Source organism: Protopterus annectens, chromosome 2.part2 (genome assembly GCF_019279795.1).
Source record: "Protopterus annectens isolate FY-2018-M chromosome 2.part2, PAN1.0, whole genome shotgun sequence".
Taxonomy (NCBI): Eukaryota; Metazoa; Chordata; order Ceratodontiformes; family Protopteridae; genus Protopterus; species Protopterus annectens.
The window spans coordinates 711,046,609-711,073,618 of NC_056730.1; the positions used below are offsets into that span (position 1 = coordinate 711,046,609).

Sequence of the window (27,010 nt, forward strand, 5' to 3'; positions counted from 1 at the left end):
TTCAGGTTGCCATGTAAAGCCATTTGGGCATGAAAGTGCTTACTTGGGAATATGAAAATAGTAAAATACAAGCTTCACTTCTGGGTGGTTGATATAACTGGCTGTGTCTCTGTAGTGGGCTGTTTGACTTACCAGAGGTTTGGTATTGTGAAAAGAATTTGTAGTGTTAATGTGCATTATCATGATTTCATCATAAGTTATGGAGAATTATTTACTGGTCTGGGTTGTTTGTCATGAATACATCACATTAGTTATGTTATACATTGTTATCCTTAGTGTATCCTTGTGAAAGTTACTATAGCTTTGAGTAGTGGAACTGCAAAGGTGTTGAACAGAGTAGAATTGGAGTTGAGATAGCTGGTGGGGCTATCCATTATCCTTAACCCAAGCCCTAACCCTAAGGTCCGTGACTACTGCACCACAGTACAGGAAATAGGTCCGTAACTACTGCTCAGTGGAGGAAATACAATTTCCTGCACTGTGGTACGGTAGTCATGGACCTTAGGGTTAGGGCTTGGTTTAAGGATAGTGGATAGCCCTACTAGCTATCCACTATCCATAACCCAAGCCCTAACCCTTTGTTCGTTCTAGTGACTTTCGCCAAAGTACACTTTCGTTGAAGTGCACTTTCACGTTAGTGGGACACTACTATCGTATTTCGAAATAGTGTAATTTCGATCTACGGTAGTAGACCCAGATATATATAATGTGTATACATGATATGTGTTGCTCTCATTCATAGTACCCCCTTTCTCAAGGAGGGCTAGATCAGTTAGCCCTGGAGTAAATCTGAGGGTACACATCCAGACATCCAGGTACTGATTGAAGAATTAGAATGTTCACCCACCTTAACCTGCAAGGTATCTTATTTCAGAGATGGAGGAGGCACTATATATCTCTCATATATGTCTCTCATCCTCTACTACTAATATCCAAACTCGCAAATCTCCACCTATCCCCCTCCGAACTTGCCTGGTTTAATAGTTACCTATCTGGCAGGGAACAATCTGTCAAATGGCTGTCATCTTCCTCACCTTTCTTTCCCATCTCCACTGCTGTTCCCCAGGGCTCCATCTTGGGACCCCTTTTGTTTAACATCTCCACCAATGATCTTTACACCTCATGCAAAAAATCCTCCCTTATTCAATATGCCGACGACTCTACACATATCTATCTCAAATAACACTCCTGACTCAACAGGCCCTACTATCCACTGAATAATGGCTCTCTCACAACCTATTGATCCTAAATCCCAAAAAGACCAAACGCCTACTTTTCCTTCCCCATTTTCTTTCTCATCACAAAACCTCCTTTTTTATTAAATCTTCTAACAATGTAAACTCCTAGGGGTCATTATCGATGACGAACTAAAGTTCAACCTACAATGTATTAAAAAAAAAAAAACAGAAACTAGGTCTGCTATATTGTAACAAAAAATTTCTAACCCCTGAATATAGACTTACCCTGGGCCAGGCATTCCTCCTCCCCTCCCTCTTATAGGGTCTGTATTAGAACATCAAAGTATTACTACACCGAATGTTCTAATATCGAACCATTTCACTCGAGACACCACAACATCAAACACTCAGAACAGCAATTTTTTTCCCAGGGAAAAAATTCGCTGTTCCAACAAACATACACATAACACAAGCACACCAAAATACATAATCCACATACATTTCACAAAACCCTACACTAAACCATACATACACTACTAGCTATCCACTTACCTTAACCTAACCCTAACCCTAAGGTCCGTAACTACCGCATACTCACCTTACCCGCTCCCGAACTCTAAAGTCCCTATCGCACACTCACCTTACCTGCTCCCTAACCCTAAAGTCCCTATCGCACACTCACCTTACCCGCTCCCTAACCCTAAAGACCCTATCGCACACTCACCTTACCTGCTTCCTAACGTCCCTATCGCACACTCACCTTAACCCAGTCTGTAACCTTCGCTCCACAGTCGAGGAAATAGCGAAGCTGCAGAAACGGCCCACCAAATACTTTACCTAGGAAAGTATTAGATATTCTGCAGCTTCGCTATATTTAGCGTTCGATGTAAAGGGTTCGATATTAGTATATTCAAAGTAGTAATACTTAGATGTACTAATATAAACCCCACTTATACGCCACCCCAGTTCGTACCAATATCCAGGCCTCCACTCTAAGCAAACTCCAACAGACTTACCATAAAATAGCCATATTCATTACTAACACCCTATACAACTCACACCACTGCATTTCTTTAAACTCTCTTCAATGGCTTGAACTTCCCCAGTTTCTGCTATTTTATCAATTTCATATGCTACACTCTATTCTTTATAAACCCTCCTTCTGTCCATCTCTATCTTCCTTAGTCTCCATCCCATCCTGGACTCTCCGTACTTCTAACCAATAATTACTTTATATCTACCACCCAAAAATGTCAGTAGGCAAACTACTCTACAAACACTCCCTTGCCCATGCTTGGAACAAACTTCCCCTTGACTTACGTTTAATCTCCCACACCTCACACTTTAAAAAATGAACTAAAAGCTTATTTTCTCAATTCCAGAACCTGCCCTTGCCATGACCCCACCTAGTCTTCCTTCCCATTATGTACCCTCAAAAGGACCATACTTAGTACCTCATTACACCTCTCTCCAATGTGTCTACTATGCATTTGCATAGTTTTATATAAACAAAAAATTTTATTGTTGACCTATTGAACTATGTCAATGTAAAATTATGTTACTTAGTTTTTTTTAATGCAACTTTAACTTTATGCATGTAACCCAACATATGTGAATCTGTTTGCTATAACTGCTGTTATATCAATATTGTTTAAAATTGTACTTGTTTAAAAATGTGCTACTGGAGTTTTTCTCCTCGGGTCTCCACTGAAAATGGGCCACAAGCCCAGTTCGACAAACCCGGTTAACAAATGTCAATAAATAAATAAATATAATTCATCTCTTTCTCCATCATGTTCTGTTTATCTGCTGGTGAAGATTTAGGTCCCTGGTTCTGGTGTTTGATAAGCTGTTACACTTGTAGAGATATAGGTGATGAAAGGTTAGTAGGGTCTGTAATGACATGGCTAGACAAGGCACAGATTGTCCTTCAAATGTCCATAAGACACTAAGTGAAAGGAAAGAGCTTCTAGCCTTTCTTGGTTGCTCAGGGTCTTTATGCCTAAAATATTCCTAACTATTGACCTCTGAGGCTTCTCTAGTCATTTTTTTATGTTGAGGGAGGTTTACCCTGAAGGGGGCATTGTACTCTGTATGTGATGTAATCATTCCTGAATGAAAGGGAATGATGACAGTTTTAGATCTGGTGATATACCCTCAGCTATTAGTTGTACTAAGTAGAACAACTTTCTAATTACAGTTATCACATTATGATTGAAGGAGAGGGAACTGACAACCCAGGTGCCTGACAACATTATTGTTTAGAAGTGGATCATATGTTGAAGGAAGGGGCTGTTTGCCAAGTGAGCTGATACTGTACTTTTTTGCATTTAATTTGAACACATTTTCAGTACAAACAGGTATTAAGTAGGATAAGTTATTTTTGAAGGGTACAGGTGTCAGATAAGGTGTTAACAATAACTCCCAGTTTGTAGTCAACTCCTAACTTAGTTGACCACAGGTCCTGTTTCTCAGTTTGGATATCAGAGGAGTAAATGCTGAAAAGGAAGGAGTCCCTATATAGATCCCTGTGGGAGCCCTGATGATTACCTTTTATGCATTTAAATTATGCATCTGCCTCATGAACTATATGGATCTTCACTTTTCATCAGTTTTTTAAAAATCTGTATTTAAAACATTTAGTTTCGTAACAATGCTGATATGGGGTATATTGTCATATCCTTTGGCTAGGTTAAGGTACACTATGTGAACAATACAAACATTATCAACAGCCCGTGTGTGACTTTCTTAAAGAAGTTAAATAGATTTAATAGGCAGTCTCCCCTTTTTCTGAAGCCAAACTGTTGAGGGTCTAGCCTAATGTGATTTTTGATATAATGGTTGGAGGATGGTGTAATGGTTAAGGTATTTACCTCACAGATACAATGTACAGGGTTTGATACCTCACTGATACACCTATGAACCTATGCGATCACTTATGATGTGCTCCTTAGCTTTGCAGATAACTATCAGTATCTGTGGTGGGGCTTCCGTTATGGATGAGCAGCACCAGTACAGCGTGCCATAATTGGTTAAAAAAATCCTGTGGTCTAGCATTTGATACTATTTATTACACATGGAGGAAGTATTTTTTGCCTTTTCTTACATCTTCAGACCATGTTTGTTGGTGATAACAGAGGATGTGTGCAAGGCATTCTGGTGTATGTGGAATTAGAATAGATGTTTTGGAGATGACACTTGCACTAAATTTGTTTGCTGTTATATTAGGAGTGATTATTGAGGTGGATAGTGTGGTCTCATTTAGGGTAATTTCAGATCTTTGTTGGGTATATTTCCTTCATTTCCTAACATAAAAAAAGAAGGACTTGTAGCTGTCCTCAGCTTCAAAAGCCAGTTCAAGTTCATGAGTTTCTTTAATAGTCCTAATACTATTTTTCAATTCCCTGGTTTTAATTTTTATACTGTACTTGCTGTGAGGAGTTTTAGATCTGCTGTGTAATTTAAGGGAGCTTTTTTTCTTGTAGTAAAGTTAATAGACCATCATGGTAGTTTGCTTATGAATTTCCTATTGTGTTTTGTTCTGGTTGGGACTACTAGTTTTGTGCATTTGTCTGAGTGAATGTAGAACTTTGTAAAGCTGACTGCTGTGTCAGCATCTGAGCCGGTGGTGTCACAGGTGAATTTTGAGATTTTATCATATAATTTTATGTGGTTTGCCTGTCTGAAGTCCTGAAGTTCAAAGATAATGGTTTGCAGGGGATTTGTTGATATTGAAGGTAAATCTCACAAGTTTATGGTATGACTTACTTGGGGAAGTAGAGATCAGGGCAGCAGTACATGTAGAGACAATATCCATGAGGACCAGAGTTAAATATGTCCTCTGGTGAGATTATTAACTATTTGTTTCAGCTAAGTTTTGTTAATTAAGTCCAATAACTTCTGTGCACAGCCTACATTATCAAGGGGTAATTACAAATTAAGGCCAGACTTCATTTTTATGACTTTTTATCATTCTTCTCTTACGGTTAAGTTAATTGTGGGGTAGCTAAAGTCTCACAGTATAATGGAGTTCCTGTTAATAGGGAGCTCTTTGAATACTTTCAGGAATCTAGCATGATTGTCTGAGGAAATTGAGGGTGTCCTGTAGCAGGCTGTAAGTGAGCAGTCTTATCTTTGGTGATTTGCAGTCCTATGAGTTCTGTTTCTGGGTCTCTTGGAATCTGCCCAGAGGTGATACCGTATTTCTCCGTAAATAAGACTTAACCAGAGAATAAGGCCTAGCATGGTTTTCCAGGGTGGTCATGATATAAGCCCTACGCCAAAAATAAGTCCCAGTTAAGATTGTCAACAACACATGACGAACGTGTTGAGTTATAAAATAATAATGTTACTGACACCTGTTGACTGAGGTTATCATACTCTGCTCGCCATTTTCGGACCATTCGGTCACCCAACTTCTTCTCTTTGCAGAAAGTCATAAGATTCTTTCCCCGGGAGTCCTCCATGATTTTTACTGTAACCCTAATCTTCACTCACAGTTGACGGTTGAGATTGTTGGCCCATAAACACTGGCAAGTGTACTTTGATTGGTCAAAGTACAGACAACGCACGTAAAACGTGCGCATTTGATAACGAATGGGTGTGCTTGTGTCTTCTTAACTGTCGCCATTTTGTGGTGCCACTCCTGTCTCATAAGTCTTCAATTAACCCCTCCAGACAAGATGAGTGCAAAAAGAAAGAGCTATTCCATCGAGTACAAGAAAGGAATCATGGAGGACTCCCGGGGAAAGAATCTGATGGCTTTCTGCAAAGAGAAGAAGTTGGATCTCCAAATGGTCTGAAAATAGCGAGCAGAGTACAATAACCTCAGTCAACAGGCAGACGAGTGAAATGCTAAGAAGTGCAAGTGTGGATCATTTCAGCAACCATTATTTCCTGAGCTGGAAGACATCATCTGTGAATGGATTGCTAACAGGAGAGCAAAGGCTTTGGTTGTGCGCAGGGCTGATATTCAAGCATTTTCCCTTGCAATGGCACCACAGTTAGAATTATCACCAGAAGAATTCAAAGCATCACAACAATGGCTGGATGGCTTCCTTCAGTGATATGAACTGTCTCTAAGAATATCGACAACACTGTTTTAGCTGGAAGATACTGAAGTTATTAAACGTGCACTTGCATTCAAGTTCTTTGTTGAGGGCATCGACTTTTCTAAATACCAACTTTCCAACATGATTGCTATAGATGAAACTGCAGTGTTTATGGGCCAAGGATCTCAAACAGCAATTGATCAGAGGGGTACCTCGTCAATTTACATTCCCTCCACTGGTTACGAAAGTGCACGTTACCTGTATTTTTGCAGTTTGTCTAGATGGAAAGAAAACCCCACTTCTAATCAATAGTAAGGGCAAGAAAATAAGACTGAACGTGTTTCAGGCATTTACATTCTTGAAACCGAAAAAGCCTGGTGCACACAAGCAGTTATAAGGAAGTGGGTCGATGAAATGCTGCCACTTGTTTTGCAAGGTGGCGAAAGAGGTCTGCTGGTCTGGGATTCAGCCAGCACTCACCGCGCTAAAGACATGAAGAACTTCCTTGCACAGAGAAGAATAGATCAAATAATGATTTCCGCAGGAATGACTGTCTATCTCCAGATTCTTGATATTGCAATAAACAAGCCATTTAAGGACCATTTGCGTATGGAACTCAGTAACTACAGTGAAAATAGAACGGAGAGAAATCAGCATGGAAACTTTGTGAAGCCTAGCCTGCAAGAGGTCGTAACTTGGGTGAAGAATTCATGGGATAAAATCACTGACAGCTGTGTTGCCAATGCACTATGAGCAGGCTACATGGGCAAGCAGTGCTCATTTAAGGAGACCTCTTTTGCCAGGCATGACAGATTGGGGCTAGTGGTTCTACAGGAAATGGAGTCGCAAGAAATTCAGGCCAGAATTTGGGGGTTGAAGACTTATGACAGTGTTCCAGAAGAAGATAACATGACTGTATTTGAAACTTTTCCGTTATCGGGGTAACAGAATGGATTGCTTCTGCTTTCAGCTGCCAGCAAGTTCTTGTCAGTTTTTTGACTTTATTGTATTAAGGTAACGTTTCATCATCAAGGGGTAATTACAAAGTAAGGCCACTAGTTCCCAGACTTCATTTTTATGACTTTCCATCATTCTTCTCTTACAGTTTGGGTAAGGAATAAAGAAAGCATCACCACTCAAAAAGCGGCAGTTATTCACCTGTTTTATTCCCCTCTTCCAATACACATGTATTGAGATTTTTCTGCACTTTCTGTTAAGCATGAAATATTGCACTGTGAAAGCCAAGGTGTAGATATTCTGAAGCTGAAATGTTTGTTGCACTGTTTATGTAGAATTCTCACACAACTGTTAACGTGTTACCTAGAATTGTTGCCCAATAACAGAAAAGTACCAAATAAATGTCGATTTGTGTACATGAATAAATGTTGATTTTTGTACATAAATAAATGATTTGTGTACATGAATAAATGTAGATTGTTGTACGGGGGGGGGGGGTAAATAAGGCATCCCCTGATAATAAGCCCTAATGCATATTTCGGCAGGGAGAAAAGTATAAGACCCGTCTTATTTTCGGGGAAATACAGTATGGCCCTTGACAAATATGGAGATACTGTCGCAGTTACCATTAGGCCTGAAGGCAAGATAGGTGCAAAGATTGACAGATGAGATCAGACAGGAGTCCCCGTGGACTATGATGTTTGCAGATGACATTGTGATCTGCAGTGAGAGTAGGGAACAGGTGGAGGAGACCCTGGAGAGATGGAGATATGCTCTAGAGAGAAGAGAAATGAAGGTTAGCAGGACTAAGACAGAATGTATGTGTGTGAATGAGAGGGAGGATAGAGGAATGGTGAGGATGCAAGGAGTAGAGGTAATGAAGGTGGATGAGTTTAAATACTTGTGATCAATAGTTCAGAGTAATGGTGAGTGTGGAAGAGAGATGAAGAAGGGAGTACAGGCTGGATGGAGAAGAGTGTCAGGAGTGATTTGTGACAGACGAGTACCAGTTAAGAGTGAAAGGGAAGGTCTACAAGAGGGTAGTGAGACCAGCTATGTTATATGGGTTGGAGACAGTGGCATTGACAAAAAGGCAGGAGTCAGAGCTGGATGTGGCAGAGTTAAAGATGTTAAGATTTGCACTGGGTGTGACGAGGGTGGACAGGATTAGAAATAAGTATATTAGAGGGTCAGCCCACGTTGGAAGCTTTGGAGACAAAGCCAAAGAGGCAAGATTACATTGGTTTGGACATGTGCTGAGGAGGAATGCTGAGTATATTGGGAAAAAGATGCTAAGGATGAAGCTACCAGGTAACAGGAAAAGAGGAAGACCTAAGATAAGGTTTATGGATGTGGTGAAAGAGGACATGCAGGTGGTTGGTGTGACAGAGCAAGATGCAGAATAGAGGAAGAAATGGAAACAGATGATCCACTGTGGCAACCCCTAACGGGAACAGCCCAAAGATGATGATGATCAAGTATGGGAGGAGTGTTTTCTTTACACGTAAACCAAGTCTCAGTAATTATACAAGCGTAGATATGTCCCAAATGCAGGAGATCCTCAAGATCCGGAAATTTGTTGTAGAGACTTTTGGTTAATTATGAGACCATTTTTGCATAAGGAAACCAGTTAGTCTAATATTTAAGGTCTTTGCTTCCCATGCACAAGGTACAAGTTTCAATCCTGACTTCTGTCCAGTACTTATATGGAGTTTGCATTTTCTCTGTCTCTTTCTGGAGTTTCTCCCACCACCCAAAAACATGCTGAGTGTTTCCACCTGAGACTTGCCCAAGAATGGAGTTGTGGGCAGCATCACATACTCTAGATGGTGCCCTATGCGGGGAAGAGTTGTATAGAACAACCACTTTGGACTCATACTGTGATGCACAATATCCTCAAGATAAGAGAACATGGATCACAGACTGAGCTCAGTGATTTGTTAGTTCTAAGTGATTTGATTGTGTTAACTAATGTCACCAAATGAGCATGGTTATTTACCTGTGATAAGCAGATTAAGGACACAGTTTACTCCAACCAACACCAGTGACGCATGCTAACATTTGGAGGGGTATATGTTCCCATATTGGACAGTGTATGCCCGCCATAAAGTCCAGCACCCCTAGGTCAAAAAGCTACTGGACAGACAGTGTCCAGTTGCCCAGATTGGGTTACCTGGGATAGTTCTGTTGAGCAAAAGCTGGAAGTAAAACCAATTAGCATGTCAAATGTGTACGAAGACCTGCTACCCTCAATGTAGGTTCACTGACAGTGCACAACTTGGAAGTGGATGACATGATGGTAAGGAGGAGGCCGGCATCCTATGTATCTAGGATCTGAGGTGGAAGGGCAGTACAGCAAAGCCATTTGCCTTGGGATCCAGGGTCTACTGCTCAGGAAGAGGACAGACTAGAAATGGTGAGGGAGATGTTTCAGGAGACTGTGAGGGATGGCATTGGAATTGGTGACAGATTCTTGGCAATCAGACTCCACTAAAAGTATAAGGTACTCTTCATAATCTCAGCCTATGCCCACAACAGGGTTGTGATAATGAAGAAAACGAGTGCATTCATCCAGCAGTTGTAGGAGAAACTAAATAAAGCAGGACAACATGAGTTTGAGTTGATAATGGGGTACCTGAATGCACATATTGGGACAGACAGGGATTGCCTTGGTCTACATTGGTTGGGGCAGCAGAATGAAGAAGGAGAGGCATTTTAGACTTCTGTCTGGCAAATGGTTTGACGGTGGCCAACACATGGTTCAGCAAGAGAGACAGTCTCAAGGTTACATACAAAAGTGGCCAGCATACACCTCAAGTGGACTTCCTTCTAGTAAGGAAAGGGCATTGGAGTAGAATCAGTGATTGCAAAGTCACCCCCATTGAAACTGTTAGCCCACAGCATAAAGCACTGGTTGCCACAATCAGCTGCAAGCAGTGGTCAGTGAAGGATCTAAAGTCAACAGAGACCAGGCTGAAGACCTGGAAGATGACTGGAGAAAAAGCACAAAAGTTCAAGGAATTACTCAGGGCTCTAGCACCTCTGGAAGAAGAGGAAATATGTGAAAGAAGAATGACAACACCTCAAAACAGCATGTGTGAAGACTACAGAACAGATATGGGGTCAAGTAACTTATGGAAATAAGATACATAAAAAAAAGCTGGTGGTGGAATGCAGAAATCCAGGAAGTCGTCAAAAGGAAGGAGTGGACTTATACTGTGATGCACAGTATCCTCAAGATAGGATGCCCCTCCTTCTTCATTCTGTTGCCCTAACCAGTGTAGACAGGGGTCCAGGGAAGTAAATATTGTGGGAAGAAATATCCAGGGAATTGTTAGGGCTAGGCTGTATAGGCCCTAGGGCTGATAGCCTAGTACCAACCTATGAACCTATAGGAAAAGTGGAAGATAGAAAAGGTAGACCAGAAGGAATAGTGGATAGTTAACAAAGAGGGTAAAAGAGAGGAGCTGAAGTAGCAAAGAACAGTGCATCAGAGGCAGTCTACCAGCTTCTGAAAAGTCACTTGGTGATGGCACAAAGAAAACTATCAGGTTGCAAGGCAAAGATGGAAAGATAAAGAAGATAGTCAGATACCCTTCATAAGGAATGCCAGCAACAACCTGCTTACCAGTCCAAAGGAAATCAAAGGGAAATGGAAGGAGTACTTTGTTAACTTCTGAGTGAAGAAACCCCCCCCCCAGACACAGCCTACAGTGAAATAAGAGGAGCAGCCCACCCTTGTAGTAGTAAGAACTCCCTAAAAACTCTGTTGTTAGCCTCAACAAAAAGTTGAGATCCCTCATCAAAACCTCTAAAGCCAGCTATGAAGGGAGAATTGCAACAGACACTAAAAACAACCACAAAGCCTTCTATAGTTATATCAAGAATCTCCACGCCAATACCCAGGTTTGCTCTGAGTTACTGCACAATGGTACCTCCTATACTGAGCCAACAGATATTGCCAACATACTGGCCAACAGATTCAGTGCCATCTTTACCCCTCTCTCCCTCACTAAAGGACCAATCACAATATTGGAGGAATGCCAGGGACCCAGCATTACTGCAGCACAGGTTAAAGCTGCATTGTCCAAGGCCAAGATTACAGCTTCCATGGGACCCGACAATATCCTTGGATGTATTCTACATGAACTACAAAGTGAACTGGCACCACATCTGTGTGCCCTGTTCAATCACAGCCTCAACACAGGCTTTGTCCCTACCGAATGGTGCACTGCTACAGTCATCCCTCTCCATAAAGAGGGAGCAACTGCAGACCTTGGGAATTATCGCCCCATTAGCCTGATGAGTCTGATATGTAAGGCTATGGAACGCATCATCATGGACCTAATTAACAAGGATATAGGGAATCTCCAAACTCTAGATCCCATGCAGTTTGGTTTTGTGAAAGGTAGATCATGCCTGCTCAACTTGGTTGACTTCTTTGAATCAGTCACCAGAGCTGTGGATGAGGGCAAGGCAGTTCATACAGCCTACCTCAATCTGGCAAAGGTCTTTGATACCATTTCCCACTCAGGAATTATTGATAAACTCACCAATCTAGGCATCAACCCTTATATCACTAGTTGGGTTTCAAACTGGCTCACAGATAGTACCCACAGTGTGAAAGTAGCGGACTCTAAGTCAGACTGCTGACCAGTCATGAGTGGAGTCCCACAGGGATTGGTCCTGGGTCCTCTCCTGTTTGGTATCTATTTCTCAGAAGCCCAGGCCAACACAGAGAAACTCTGGCTGACCAGGTTTGCAGACGACTGCAAGCTGGGAGCCATTATTAACTCCTCAAGTGATGTAGACCTCCTACAGAAAGGCGTCACTGAGACCAGTGACTGATGTCAGAACCATGGTCTTAAGCTTAATGCCAAAAAATGCGTTGTCATCCCCTTTGGGAAGAACTCCATTCCCATTAATTGCCACATCAGTGGGTACCCACTGAACACTGAAGGCGTTCTAAGAAATCTGGGGACACAGGTTGACAGAAACCTCTCCTTCAACCACCACATTGCCACTGTGGTCAGAAAGTTCTTCTATGTGGCAAATGTCATTACCAAGGGTTTTGCATCCAGGAAGCAAGAGGACATCATCTCTCTCTACTCTTCCCTCATTAGGCCAATCGTCGAGTATAATGCCCCATTTGGCGTGCACCTCACTAGACACATGCAACAGCTGGAAAGACCAAAAACTTACCTCACAAAGTGGATCCTAGGCATTATACACATGCCCTTCATGGACATTCTCAAAAACCTCCAGCTATTCTCTGTCTCATATCGTTTACTATGAAGCAATCTCTGCTTGACTTACAAGGCCATGTCTGACCCAGCTCTGTTAGAAATGCTACATCTAAAGGAATCCCAATCCCTCCACACCAAATGCTCCACAGACCTCATCCTCACTACCACAATCAACAGAACATGCACAGAACATGCAGGTTCACTACCCAGAGACTGCCCATACTCTGGAATAGACTTCCCATACATGTCAAGCAGAGCACCTCACTGGCCCTCTTCAAGAGAAATCTTGATGAATGGATGGGAAATAGATAGTTCACCCCAGGGATCACTCCAGTGGCTCTACTTGATAGAGGCACTGGGAACTAACATTGGGCGGCACGATGCCAGGACACTTTTATGGGTTAGGCTGTAAAGGCTCCAGGGCCATTAGCCTAGTACACACCTATGAACAGCACTAAGGAAAATATAGCCAGGGAAAGCAGCAGGCTCAGATGAGGTCACAGCAGATATGATCAAGATGTTGGGCACGGTAGGGAGAAATGTCTCCTGAGGGGGTACTCATTACAGTATAGACAGAAAGACGTATCCTAGATGACTAGTGAATAACCATACTAGTGCCAGTGTACAACAGCAAAGGAGACCTCCATAACTGAGGAAGCATAGAGGTATCAAACTCCTGCATGAACGTTCTGGAGATGGTGATTGATAAGTGAATACACAGAGTAGTAGCAAGTAAGGCAGAAGATGAGACGTTCGGATTCAGGTCAGGATGCATCACAACCCACCCAGTGTTAAGGAGTCCTGTTGGGCATTCCTAGACTTGGAGAAAACATACTACAAGAAGGTCTCAAGTAAGTTGATTTGGGCAGTCCTGTGATGGTTCACAGTCCCAGAAACATTGGTAGAATTAGTGCAGGCTATGTACAAGGAACCGATGACTCAAGTGCAGACAGTGTTTGTGTCACAGAGGGAATCCCACTGGGAGTCAGAGTGCATCAGCGTTCATCTCTGAGCCCACTGCTGTTCATACTGGTGATGGACTACATTAGCAAAGAGGTATGAGGGGAATAGATCAACAAAGTCTTTGTATGCAGATGATGTGACATTACGGTCAGACTCTCAGCAAGAACTTCAACAAGTGATAGGGAAATAGAATGCAAAATATAAGGCACATGGGATGAAACTGAATACAGATAAGATATTTGTAATTTCAGAGAACTGAGATAGAAGGGAAAACAGTGGAACAGGTTAACAGCATCAAGTTTCTGGGAGGGATGGTTGAAGAAAAGGGAAGTCTTATTGAGGAGGTCAAACCTAGAATCAGAGGGGCTGCAGCCAACTAGCACAGAGTCTCAGAGGTAATGTATGACAGAAGAATGCCAGAGAAGCTGAAAAGTAAGATGTACAAAACAGTGGTGCAGACGATAGTACTGTATGGTACAGAAACTAGGCAGTAAAGGCAGAGCAGTTGCAGAAACTAGAAGTGATGGAGATGAAGTGCCCGAAATGGGTGGTAGGATGCACACTGTGGGACAGACGAAGCAATGATGACATCAGAGCAGAAGTCAAAGTATCCCCATTTGCAGAGAAGGTTAAAGAGAACACATTACAGTGATTCAGGCACGTCAGAAAAGTGGAAGACAATCTGGTGAAGAAGATTTGGGGCAGACAGGAAGAAGGCAAGAGGAAACCAGGGCATCCAGCAAAGAGGTGGATGGATTTTGTGAGAGAAAACCTGTGACAGACAGGCATGACTGTCAAAGAAGGTAGGAGAGTGACCTTTAATCAAGAGAGATAGCAACAGTTGACACAACAACCCAACCTCATGTAGAAAATGGAAAAAAGGGGGTTGATGATGATGATTTCTGACATTAAGAAGAGCCAACTTAATGTGGCCCGTATTGGAGTTTTGTACATTTGCAACATTGGAATGTCCGTTAACTAGACTCCGCCTAAAAAAAGCACTATGGAGGCAGCAAAGGTTTCGGCCAGTTTGCTGACGCCTTTGAATGAAAGGTGAACTCCAACCCTTGTGAAGTATGGTGGACCATCAGTCATCTCATCCCATGCTGTGACACAAACTGTATCTCCCTAGAGTGGTACCAACTGTTCAGCCAACTATTAAAACCATTCTTAGTGAAAGAATAATACCAGTCAGAACTCGAGTCTTACCTGCATTTGTTATGTGCATAGAAACTTCTCACGTCTCTCTACATGTCCCTCAGGATTTTTTATCCCAGGTCATTCACTCCCATGTGGATCACCACCATGTCATAATATCTAACTTGGAAAAGGGTCTTTTGCACCCCTATAACATCAATGATCCTGACTGTAACAGTATCCTTGTCCAACCTTGCACATGGAGAATCAGTATGCCTCACAGTTGAGTCACTAATTATGAAAGCAGTTTTGGTAGTAGAGTATTTAGGAGTTCATGACTGGGAGCAATATGACTTCTGGTGACATAATGTTCTAGGGATGTATGAAGGAGATGAGTTGGAGAATTTCCTCTATGACCTATTCTTACTATTGCTAGGAGACTTTAGTAAGGATTTTTAGCAACTCCAGCACAGGGTATTTTAATGTGATTTGGCTGAGAAGGTGTTGGAGGTGATGATGAGGGTCAGAGGATGTGTGTGTGTGTGTGATATTCAGTGTGTATAGATGGTTTTAGTTGAGAGGAATGCCTCCAAACTAGTTAAAATGTGTACTTCTCACAGACATGAATTATTTGCTTTAAGTAAGAGTTAATCAGTGAGCATAATGCAGTTTCACAGTTCATCTGGATACCAGATGTTCAAAAACTCACAACAGAAGGGGAAACAAGTTGACTGACCTTGTGTAATGTCCTGTGCTTTAAGTGTGAAATGGAGAAATGCATAGGTAAGGTCAGTGTGAATAAATGTTTTAATTTAAACTTTGGAGAAATGTGCAGACTAAAATGTTTATGGGATTAAGTAGGTTAATTCTGTTTTGTGAACTAATGCACAGGCTAAACTGTTTGAAGGAATATGTGGTTTTGTGGAGAAAAACATATATTTGTATTTAGTAAGTGCAAGAAGAAAGCAAATATTAGAGTTTTGAGAGCTACAGCCAATTGCTTTAATAAAAGCAGCTAGACAGGTTACACTGCCACTCTGAGCAAATGACCAGCACTTATTGGCAAATAGAGCAGTGGCATGGTTCCACGAACAACTGGGAGTCACTGGTCTCAGTTAGTATTGGAACAGTAGTGCAAGATGTCGGATATCAGCACTTAGTACAGCTTGGAGAAAATGTACTCATGGATGCAGGGGATAAACTCAAAGTTGTTTTGGAGATACTAGGCAAACAGTCAGATGATGTATAGCAGAGGCTGCAACCCTGAGCAGGAATGCAAAGTTTAAAGAAGGTGCTAAGGATTTAAAAAAAAAAAAAAAAAAGCTCTTAAAACTCAACAGCCAATAGTAATAATACTTATAAGCTGCCTCCAAGTAACTCTTGAACTAGCATGGCCACCTCTTCTCTTACCAGAGGGAAAAGGAGGATTTCATTCTAGCAGCTAGACTGCTTGAACAGCAAAATACAATGCAGCTATAATCTGGGGTTTGTCAAAATTAGATATTAAAAGAACTTAAAACACTTAGCCTAGTTGCTGTAGGATTTGAATGAGGACAGCAGTAGAAAAAGTAACTGATAAATATCTTAAACTGGCAAAATAACCTAAACTGATAAAAAGAACTTGAACCAGATAAGAATGGCTAAAAATAACTTCTACTGTTTTTCTTTGCTTTTTATCAGTTTAAGTACTTATTCAGTTGTTGCTAGTCCTGGAAATCAGCAGCATAATGGTCTTCAGTATGCCAGTATGGAGTATGAGATTTTTTGAAGAATGAGAGCTTCATGTTACCTCCAATCCTAACTATGCACAGTTTAATTCTGCACTCTAGTCGTAACTATACATAGTTCAGTGGTCCAGTAAAGAGAGCTGAGATAGATTGTCACCATCCTGATCAGAAAGTCACCGAGGATTAACTGCAACCATATAGGCTGTTATCCAGATTTATTCTAATGTAGAAATACTCCACTGCAAGATGTTAAAGTTACTGCTGGGCTGTAAATTGAAAGGGAAAATTCCTACATCTACTATGTTGCTGAATCATGAGAATCAAATTTAGGTGCAAGACAGACTGAAACAGGATCTGCTGAGAAAGAATTTTTGTTAAGATTAATATGCCAGACATCTAACTTCCGTGAAGGAAGGGTACAGAATAACAATTCAGCAGCGTGGGAAGCAGCCAGAGGATGTTTTGAAACTATGTGAGCAACCAAAGTTGTTTGTACTGCAAATGGAAAGCTGTTTAGAAGGAACAGGAGACGTGTTGAAAACAGACATGTCACTGATTCATTGTATAGAATAGAGAGTATGTTTTTATGATGATTTTGTGAATGAAATACAGAGTCTGTTTTCATGGTGTGCTGGAGTATTCAAAGAAGTGTCAGAAAATTATCGAAAGAGGTGCTCCATAGTGCATTTCCCAAGGATGTTATTATTGTGGAGATTGAAGTGAATTGTTTGGAATCATGTGAGGAAGAAGTTTTACGTTAACATCATTGATGCAGACCTCAGAATCTAATAAATGTTCAAGGTTTGTAAGATTGCTGATAAAGCCAGATAGATATTCAGTTCATGAAGTAAAAGATTTGAAGTACTGAAAAGTAATGAAGCAACTAATGTACTATTATTATTAAAATACTACTTGAAGCATTTTCATAGTTCTATTTTAGTAATAAAATGTTGGACTGACTTATTTTGAAAAATGACTGTCATTCTGAAAGTGTTAAAAATCTGTGAGTAATGGCCATGTGGTGCAGAGAGGTAATGCCCTGACTGCACCTCAAACAACCGATGTTCAACTTGCAGCATGCACTGGACAGACTAAGTGGTGAGAGCATGGCAGTGAGTGTACCCATCCTGGAGTGATGGATGTAGCTTAGCTGGCTACATTTTTGATACCTGTAGAATTATAGTTGTATCACCACAGCATGAAGAATCCAGCGTGACTGTGCTGCAAAGCTGTGTGCTACTTGTTCGGAAAGTTACTACTGGGCAGAAGTGTGCATGCACCAATGAAGGCAGTTAAAGCAGAGCTCACAGGTTTTTTGTGGTGGTGGGGATAAGACAGTCCATATGGTATGCACACTAGTCTACTCCCTAACATCTAACACTTGCCACCATCAAGGAATAAATGGGCTGTGGAGGGCTATTGCCCAGTTTGAGAAATGAATGGGTCCACTGAGTACAGGAAGAGGGAGATATGGGCCGATTTTGTGAACTATCAACAAAATCTTTCAGTAAAATGATATTTAAAGTTCAAATAAGTGAGATGTCCTTAAATATTTATGCAGTGGCTGGCTATCTACCTCAAAAGATAGGGAAAAGCTTATGGTTTTGAAAAAGTGGGATGTAGCATGCGTGTTTGTCTTTAAATTATTGGGTCCTTTAGCCTCATTCACGGTCCTAAATCTGTATTGTGGTGTGGTTTCCTGTACACTGTTGCACAGTTTGAAAGTAGAGCTAGTGGAGGTGCCTCGTATCATCATTGTTACACTGACCACCAGCCATACATTCCAGTACATGTTGTACAAAGCACTCATAGGTTGGTACTGGGCTGTTGGCCCTAGGGCCTGTACAAGCCTAGCCAAATAATTCCCCGGATATTTATTCCCACAATATTTACTTCCCTGGACCCCTGTCTAGCAGGGCGACTGATGTGATCCCTGGGGTGAATTTCCTATCTCCCAAGAAATCGTCAAGGTTCCTTTTGAAGAGGGCCAAGGAGGCGCTGTGCTTGACATGTATGGGCAGTCTATTCCAGAGTATGGGGAGTCTCTGGGTCAGGAACCTATCCCTCCAGCATGTTTTGTTCATTGTGATGACAAGGTTTAGATCCCTGGAGCATGTGGCTGTGAGGGATTGGGATTTCTTTAAGTGGAGCATGTCCAACAGCTCAAGGTTTGACATGGCCTTGTATGTTAAGCAGAGATCGCCTCTGAGTAGATGATATGCCACAGAGTATAGCTGGAGCTTTTTTTTTAGACGGTCAGCATTGGGCATCTGCTTTAAGCCTGTGATTCTTTTAGTGAGGTATTTCTGTGGCCTTTCCAGCTGTTGAAGATGTCTTGTGAGGTACATACCAAACGGGGCATTGTACTCTATAATGGATCTAATGAAGGATGAGTACAGTGGGACAATGACCTCCTTTTTTCTAGATGAAAAGCCCTTAGTGATGAGGTATGCCACATAAAAGGATTTCCTGACTGTTGTGGCGATGTGGTTATCGAACGTGAGACCACTGTCCACCTGTGTCCCTAAGTCTCTCATCACACTTTTGGTGTTTAGTGTACTGCCACCTATGTGGTAATTCATGGGTACATGTTTTTTCCCAAAGGGGCTAACTATACATTTCTTGGCATTAAGCTTGAGCCCATGACTCTGGCATCAAGCATCTGTTTCTGTAAGGCCCTTTTGTAGAATATACACATGATTTGGGGATTCAATAATGGCTACCAGTTTGCAGTCATCTGCAAACTTTGTTAGCCAAAGTCCCTTAGTGTAGGCTTGTACTTCATAGAAGTAGATGCCAAACAAGAGTGGTCCCAGGACTGAACCCTGAAGTACTCCACTTGTCACTTGTCAGCTACTTTTACAGTCTGGGTTCTGTCGGTAAGCCAGTTGGCAACTCATCGAGTGACGTAGGGATTTATGCCCAGCTTAGTAAGTTTATCTATGATTCCAGAGGGGGGGGGGGTGTCGAAGGCAAACCTGCAACCATGTGTGTGCAGTACCATATACATTATCATCATCTTGCATATATCTGACTGTGTTAAGGAATTCCTCTGTGTCATATTTGGATGTGCCTGTGTATGTGTTTATTATTTTGTGTGCAGGTACTGTTCATGTGCAGTAGATGCATGTACATATTAATATGTATGGATGGAAAACTTGCAGTATACAGCTTTTTTTAAGTGTGCTTGTATTGCACACATACATGCATATAAGACATTACCGACATTTGTACATATTTGTATGTGCAAGTTACATTCACTTTAGATGTTACTGTGTGTTAAACATGATTTAAGGATTGTATGCATATTCATTTATTGAGCTTTCTGTTTGTGTTGGCCATGTTAACAATAGTATACAGTGTTTGTGAGAAATACATTTGTTCACATTATATTGTAACACATATCTTCTATTGTGGACACGTTTTGGGCACATTTTGGCAGGAGCATATATCTTAATGCATTGTGCTGTGATGAGTCCTTTGATGTACTGTATATTGTGTATGGCACATCCCATTATTTCTTGCACTGCTTATGTTACTTGTCAGAAGGTCTTTTATAGACTTTGTCCATTGACTGATATATATCACTGTTAAGGTGGAGTCAGTGTAGCACTATATTTAGATACATTATGTATTCTGTGTCGTACATCTTATGCATTGAGGAAGCAGTGTAGAAGCAGCTGGAGGAATTGGGTCCATTTCTTTAGATGAGGTCACTGCCACTTCAGCAGTTCCTTTGCAGCAGAGCTGCAGAAGTGGGTGATGTCTAGCTGGATGTGCTGGATATTGCTGGAGTGTAATCAATAATGCAACTTTTCTGTTGTTGTCTGTAAGGCAGGGATAATACTACTAGGTTGGCAAACTGGTAAAGGGCCTCATTTTCAGAAAAGATTGCAAGAAGGTGTGTGATTAAATTATTGAGTGATCACATTCCTCTGCTCCATAAGAAAGTCTTGCCAGGATCCTGGAATGAAGACGTCATCTGATAGTTGGGTCTCTGATTCCTGAGGAGTGGTGTGGATTCTGTCATAGCCATGGAGCAATGCATTGACTCTTTCTTCTTGCAGATATTGGAGGAGTCAAGACAGTTTGCCACTTAATGTATGTGTGTGCTTTGTAGGCTTGGAGAAGGCGTATACGTTAGAACATCTTGTGGGAGGTGCTGCAGCTGTAGGGGATCCAAGCTATTGCTGCATGTCATTTGGTGCCTGTATTTGCAGAGTGATAGTTGTACCCACATTCTGGGTATTGTCTGATGCATTTAAGGAGGGCATGGGATTCTGCCAAATGTGTGTTTTGTTTTACTTTCTGCTTATGACTTTAATGGAGGAATTATCAAAGCACAGCTGAGGTATGGAGAATGCACAGTTTGCGAACATGAGGGTATCCATGTCTTGCGCACACAGTCTGATCTGACATCCAGTTATTATCCTCTATGTTTTGTACTGAATATGTAGCTAACAGTGATACTGTTTTTAGCTGTAGCACATTCTACTCTTTCTGCTTTTTGAGAAAATGGGCTTTTCCTAGTCGGAGTGAGATTAACAAAATGTTAAGTATGATATATAGCAGTGAAACAAATAGAAGTCAACAGCATACGTAGAATGTTATGATGCCACACTTTCTCAGTATATATTTGTTCATGTGCCTAGAACAAGTATAGCATACATGCATGTGTATATTCTGGAATATCATTTTCAACCATAAATAATTGCAGTTTATAAAGCCACTGACAGTATTATGTGTTTTTAAAGATGTATATTGATTTCTTTGTGTCCTCTTACATTGCAGCCTTCCAACTGACATCATTAAGTCAGTATATTCTGTTGGAGCTAAAGATAAATCAGGCTGGAATTACCTCCTGGAAAAGTACAAAGTGTCAATGTCTGGAGCAGAAAAGTACAAAATATTGTCAGCATTAACACGCAGCAAAGATGCAAATCATCTAAACTTGTAAGTATAGCAACTGGTGAAGTAAAGCCATGTAGTATTGTACTATATTTGTCTGAAAGTTTAATCCTCTAAACTAACAGAAATTGTAATATATAAAAAGTAAACATCAAGGATGGTAGCTGTTTGCAAAGTCAGTTATTAAAACAGTTCTCATTTCTCTGAGTGACTTCATTACATTAACAGCTGAAAGCTTACAGTATGGTCTAACTGCAGAATCAAACAACTTTCAGAAAGGGACATTCTCTTATCTCCAGTGTTGTATAGCCTCTGAGTTTGAATGTATAAGTAAAATGTTTGGGGGGAACTGCTTCTTAGGAAAATGTTATTTTTCTGATACTTTGTCTTCTGTCAGGTTTGTGATGTTTAACTTAATGAAGTTGATAAAATGCACTTCCAAGATGGCTGCACAGTGATCAACAGGTTGATAAGAGTTGTCCCAGTGTAAAAACAGAAACTTTGGAAAACAGTCCAAAGTCATTTATGTAGGTAAAATTCAGATACAGGTTAGTCACTACCGTGATTTTAGCAAAGAAGAGAATCTGGAGAAAGTAAGATAAAATCAGTTAGAAAAGAAGAAAAAAACTCTGGTGGTGAAGAGCCTTGCAGCTATTCAGCCTCAGTACAAGAGAGAGCTTCCAGTAATTTAGAGGAAAAAATAAATATATTCAGATGCATTTAAAATAAGTGAGGTACTGAAAAACACGTACAGTCAAATTACAAAAGTCTGGAAAGAATAGAAGAAACTTTAGCTATTCAGATGAGCTGATATAACTGCAGAAATCAGAGGTGTAAATGAAACAAAGACTGGCTGAATATGATGCTTCTGAAGAACTGTGTTGAAAAATAGTATAGCTAGAAGACAGAGCATGAAGGCAAAACCTAAAATTTTCTGCTGTACCAGAGAACTCCAAGGAATCGATTGCATTAATTTTATGAAAGTACAAATAAGCAACTGGTCTAGTATTCCAGAGCAGGATTTGTTAATTGAAAGGGCACACCACATGTATAAACCTGGCCATGAAAAAGAATCCAAGACCTACAGTAGTAATGAGGCAGTCGTATCAACAGAAGGAGTTGCTTCTGTCCATATTGTGGCAGAGTGGTGAAGTATTATCAATTGGGGACACTGGATTGTTTGTGGAAAATGTTTACTCACAGTACACCAAGCAGAAGAGATGCTAGTTTATCCCTCCAATCAAAAGATGTTGAGAGGCAAGTGTGAAATTCAAGTAAGGAGCAAATACATTTTTGGATGTAGAATAAGTGAAGGAGTAAATAAAAGAAAAATTACCCAGAAAAAAGTGAGACAGCAAGTTGAAGGGGATTGTGCTTCTCATTCTTCTGACAATGCCACAAATCATAGATGGAATTTGCTTGTAAAACATTTTACAGTGTTTCAAAGAAAATGCTTGAGTGACAGAAAAAGCTCAGGAGGCAACTAGAAAAAAACTGAGTATCTTAGACATCAACCAGAGATCACTGTTGAGTGGTGAAGATGATGAAGAAACCCATCAAGAATGTGAAGGTTGGAAATAAATGGATGAACTGCAAAGTGCCATTTCCATGAGATACTGTTTGGACAGAGAACTGTGCTTCTGCAAGAAGTGGAAAGAAAAAAAAGACTGGAAGTTTATGGACTGTGTTTAACCAGTGGGAGGATTCTAAAGTACAATTCCCACCTTGCCATTAATGCTTAAAAGGATAGTGAAGGAAGTGAAGCTGTAGCTGTAAGTAAACAGGGGGTCCTTTTTTCTTTGTAACATGTGTTGAATACATTTCTTGAAGTCAAGTGCATGTTACACTGTCAAATAGTTCTGTACAGTATGCTGAGGTACTTAAAATGTAAGATGGAGTGAGTCTTATTAGTGACTGCTGTTAATGCCAGTGATAAAGTAGGAAAGTATTTTTACTGTAATGAATCTGTGGTTTATACTGTAACAAGATAAAGAATAGGTATAAGCATTGTAATTTTGTGATCTTGGGTTACAGGAGGGAAGGGGTGGAAGTGAGTGTTTATGTATATATTAAATCTTAGTGGTTCCCTTAGTCTTGTGCATAGAGGTAGAAATATCACTAAACTCATATAAACTAGTTTTCCAGCATTTGAGATTAGCAGTGTCATTCAATTGCAAAATCATTAGCTGATCTTTTTTATCTACTAGAAGAGCTCTGCAGTTGTGGGCAATTAATCAGGAAATGACCGAACCATAAACTTTGAGGTGTCTGTATGGGAAGCACTAAAATAAGTATTTAAAGGAGAAGTAACAAGCAGTTCAGTGAAACTAAATGAATTCTAATACTTTCTAGAGAGTACAAGCAGATGCTTCGGCATAAATCACAACAATGCAAATTATGTCCATGTTGTCATAGCCAGAGCCCTCTTTCTTAAGGCTAAAAACCAGTTAGCTTAGAATGTGCAAGTTATTTTTCACATTTGAGAAGAAAGTTGAGACGGGACAAGAATTGATGGTTTGGACAGGGCACAGGAAGGAACACAGTCTCTAACCTGCATTTTTCAGCATGATTAAACATAGCTTTAGAATGGGTAAAGCCTGTATGTGTAGCTGTCTGTTTGGGGTATCACCCATATATGGAGGGATAATGAGAAAGAAGTAATAAGAATTTTGTAGAGGGATTATCAGAGAATAACATATTGCATGAAGTAGAATCTTGCAGAAAAAGAAGAGCAATTGCTGAGTGCTAAAGGAAAAATAATGGAATATTTCAATAATATGCTCAAGTTCTGAAAGATTATTATTAATCAAGTATTTTATAACAACCCCAGAGCACAAAAACTGTTAGCAAAATGACTTAGGCAACATAAAATTAAAAGGGATATTGCTAAACCTAGGGAACGTATGACTAGAATAATAACCAGAAACCCTATAAAAGTATTGGAGATATTTTGAAAAGTCTCTAAAAATCTATGTAGAGCAGGGGAATGGGGAAAACAAGAAAAGATGCAAATGGAAATATTTATGGAAGACTTAAGTATGCCAAGTTAGAGGAAGATGAGGCTCAAGAATTATCATCTAAGGTGAGGGGGAGATGAGATAAAATGTTGAGATCCAGCAGGGAAGTCTTTACAAACAGATGGTGTTCTTGTGGCAGTTTGGAAATTGGCAGGGAAGAAATTGATAAAAGATCTGTAAGTTTTTTTTTTAAATATTGTAAAAGAAGGACAGTGCCATCATCTTGGAAGAAAGCTGTGGTGACTGTACTACCCAAAGAGCAAAGACCATTTAAGTCAAACTTTGTATAGACAGCCAAGGGAATGGCTGGGGCATTGCCAAAAGTGACAGATATGAATTAGTGTGGTATTGTGGAGTGGAAGCAACCATTTGACAACATTAACAGATCAATAATGATGATCCAGAGGGAAGCAGAGTGCAAAAAGTCACTGTGTTATTGGTGGGTCTTGAGGCAGAGAAGGCATTTGATAGCATTAGTTGGGATTTTATGAGTAGGCCAATGGTAGCATTTGCTCTTCCTGATGGACCAATGGGGTTAGTTAGGAGTATATATGAAGACTCAGAGGAAGGAACAGAGATGGGAGGTTGAGGGATGCTCTGTTACAAGCTGTGCTTGAATGGATTTGTCATGCAGGGGTATCCATCTTCCCCTTTATTTGCCCAATACTTAGAACAATTGGCAAGTAAAATAGTGGACTCACCAATTCAAGGATATAAATGGTATGGAACTCAAGAAAAATTTGCCTTATTTGCAGATGATATTATTTTGTACTTGATAAAGCTAAAAAACAATATTTCGGTGCTATGGAAATGTTGAGGCAGTTTTTTTTTCAGGATATAAATTAAGTGAATTAAATAAAGATAAAACAGTCTATACTAGTAAACTAGGTTCCCACACATGAATTGGTTGAATAATATCCATATGTATGGAAACATGATAAGATGAAGTATTTAGGTGCCTGGATTCAAAAGCTTCTAGTTTGGTAGTTAGGGTTATGTGGGAAGAGACTAAACAAAAGATAATACAAAATTTGAGAAAGTGGAAGCTCTAGACTATGAATATGGCTAGTAAAGTACAAACAGGGAAGTAGTTCTAGTCCGTTTAATATTATGTACTGGTCAGGCATATTTTTATCAACCAGAGGAGATTATATGGATTATAATTAATAAAGTCTTGAATTTGTTTTGGAAAGAAAGAGGGCAAGCAGTAAGTGGGTTAAGTTGCTTCTTTCCACAGATGAAGGTGGTTTAGGATTACCAGATTTGAAGGGATATTTTACAGCAACATAGTTAAGGCTCATATATATAACACAGGCAGAAGAGTAAAAATCAAAATGGAAAGAAATGATGTTGAAAAGGGGGAATGCATAAAATAATTAAGAGTATGATTTTGGGTGCAGGGCCCTTAAGGAGAATAATATCAACCGTACCAAATGTTATATTTACAAAGTGGCAGAAAGTATTTTGAGAATGTGGGAAAGGAGATTTTGCAAATAGGGTCATAGAAAATAGGAAAGAGAGGGTTGGAATTTGTTGGAGAATATTAGCAAAGGAATCAAGGTATTAAGAGAAAATTACTAGGGAGAGGCAAGTCATAAAGTGGAGTGAGATCAAGCAGAAGTTTGGAATGCAGGTTGGAGACTGCCTTCTTGTCTGGGAATTGATAACAGATTATAGGAAAAGAGAAAGGGATGGGGTGTATTAAATGAAATACCAGCTCTGGTTAGGATTATCGTTGATAATTGGTAAGGCATTTAAAATAATGCATGACAGCTATAAGGATAAAACAGAGGAGGTTTGGAAGAACTGGGAAATTAGAATGGAAAAGCAATATACAAATGAACAATGGGAAGATGTTTGTATGGCTCCTAAGTATGCAACAAAATCTAGAAGATTTAGGATTTTGCTTGGAAGTGTTTGTATAGATATTTTTATACTCCAAGCAGACTTCAGAAACATTTTCCATGAGTAGACAGCAATTGTTGGACGCATGAAGGGGAAGAGAGTAGTACTCGGGAACATATTTTTTGGGGAATGCAGAGAGTTGGTAGATTGTAAAAATTCCCCACAGGGTATTTTGTCTGAAATGCTTGGGAAGCAAATTATTGTAATTAATGAAATTATTTGTTTGAATTGTGATATGGAAACTGAATTGCCTAGTCACAGTAAGGCCCTTCGAAGTTTAATTTTATCAGTTGCCAAAAAAGCAATTATTTGAAAATTGAAATCAAAATTTAAAACAGCCAGAACAGAATTGAATATGTAATGGAGATGAAAGAACTGGAAGTTACATTTTTAGAAAAGTATAGGAGCAAGTGACATAGAATTAATGGAATCTGTGGGAACAACACATGGAAAATAATGTTCAGGAGGAGGAGTGAAATTTCTGGAAAGGCAGAACATGATCAAGCTTTATAAAGTTAAATTTAATAATAATTAGCAAAGAACCCACATTTGTATAATGCATGATAAAGATAAATATCTCTAATTATTTATTTTGTCTTTTATAACTGTATGTGTACCCATGTCATTGTGTAATGTGTGAAGTTAAGAAAGCTGTTAAAAATGAAGTTGATAAGATGAAAGATCAGTGCGTCTTTAGTCAGATTTGCAAATGCAACCCTATTTCTTTTTACAGTAAGCAAGTCATGTGGTCTGGACAAGTGTATGCCACAAAGACTCCACCCAATAAGCTTAAACATAGTTATGTGCATGTTTAACTATGGAATTTTTTTTCTAACCGCAGTAGTGGATTCTACCCTATCTCTTCTGTACATGTTCTGTACATATTTACATAATTGTTTGTTGTAGAGAGAATTCTGATAC

The 27,010-nt window shown here is 40.0% G+C and overlaps 1 protein-coding gene across 1 annotated transcript in view; it reads left to right on the forward strand.

Annotated features, from left to right (window-relative positions):
• The window catches only part of LOC122795779 (endoplasmic reticulum aminopeptidase 2-like), a 1,481,589-nt gene that overhangs the window by 1,219,784 nt on the left and 234,795 nt on the right, over window positions 1-27,010 (forward strand). Inside the window, exon 15 of the mRNA XM_044064110.1 lies at window positions 21,051-21,212. Coding sequence (XP_043920045.1) covers window positions 21,051-21,212 — 162 coding nt within the window. The remainder of the gene's footprint in view (window positions 1-21,050; window positions 21,213-27,010) is intronic.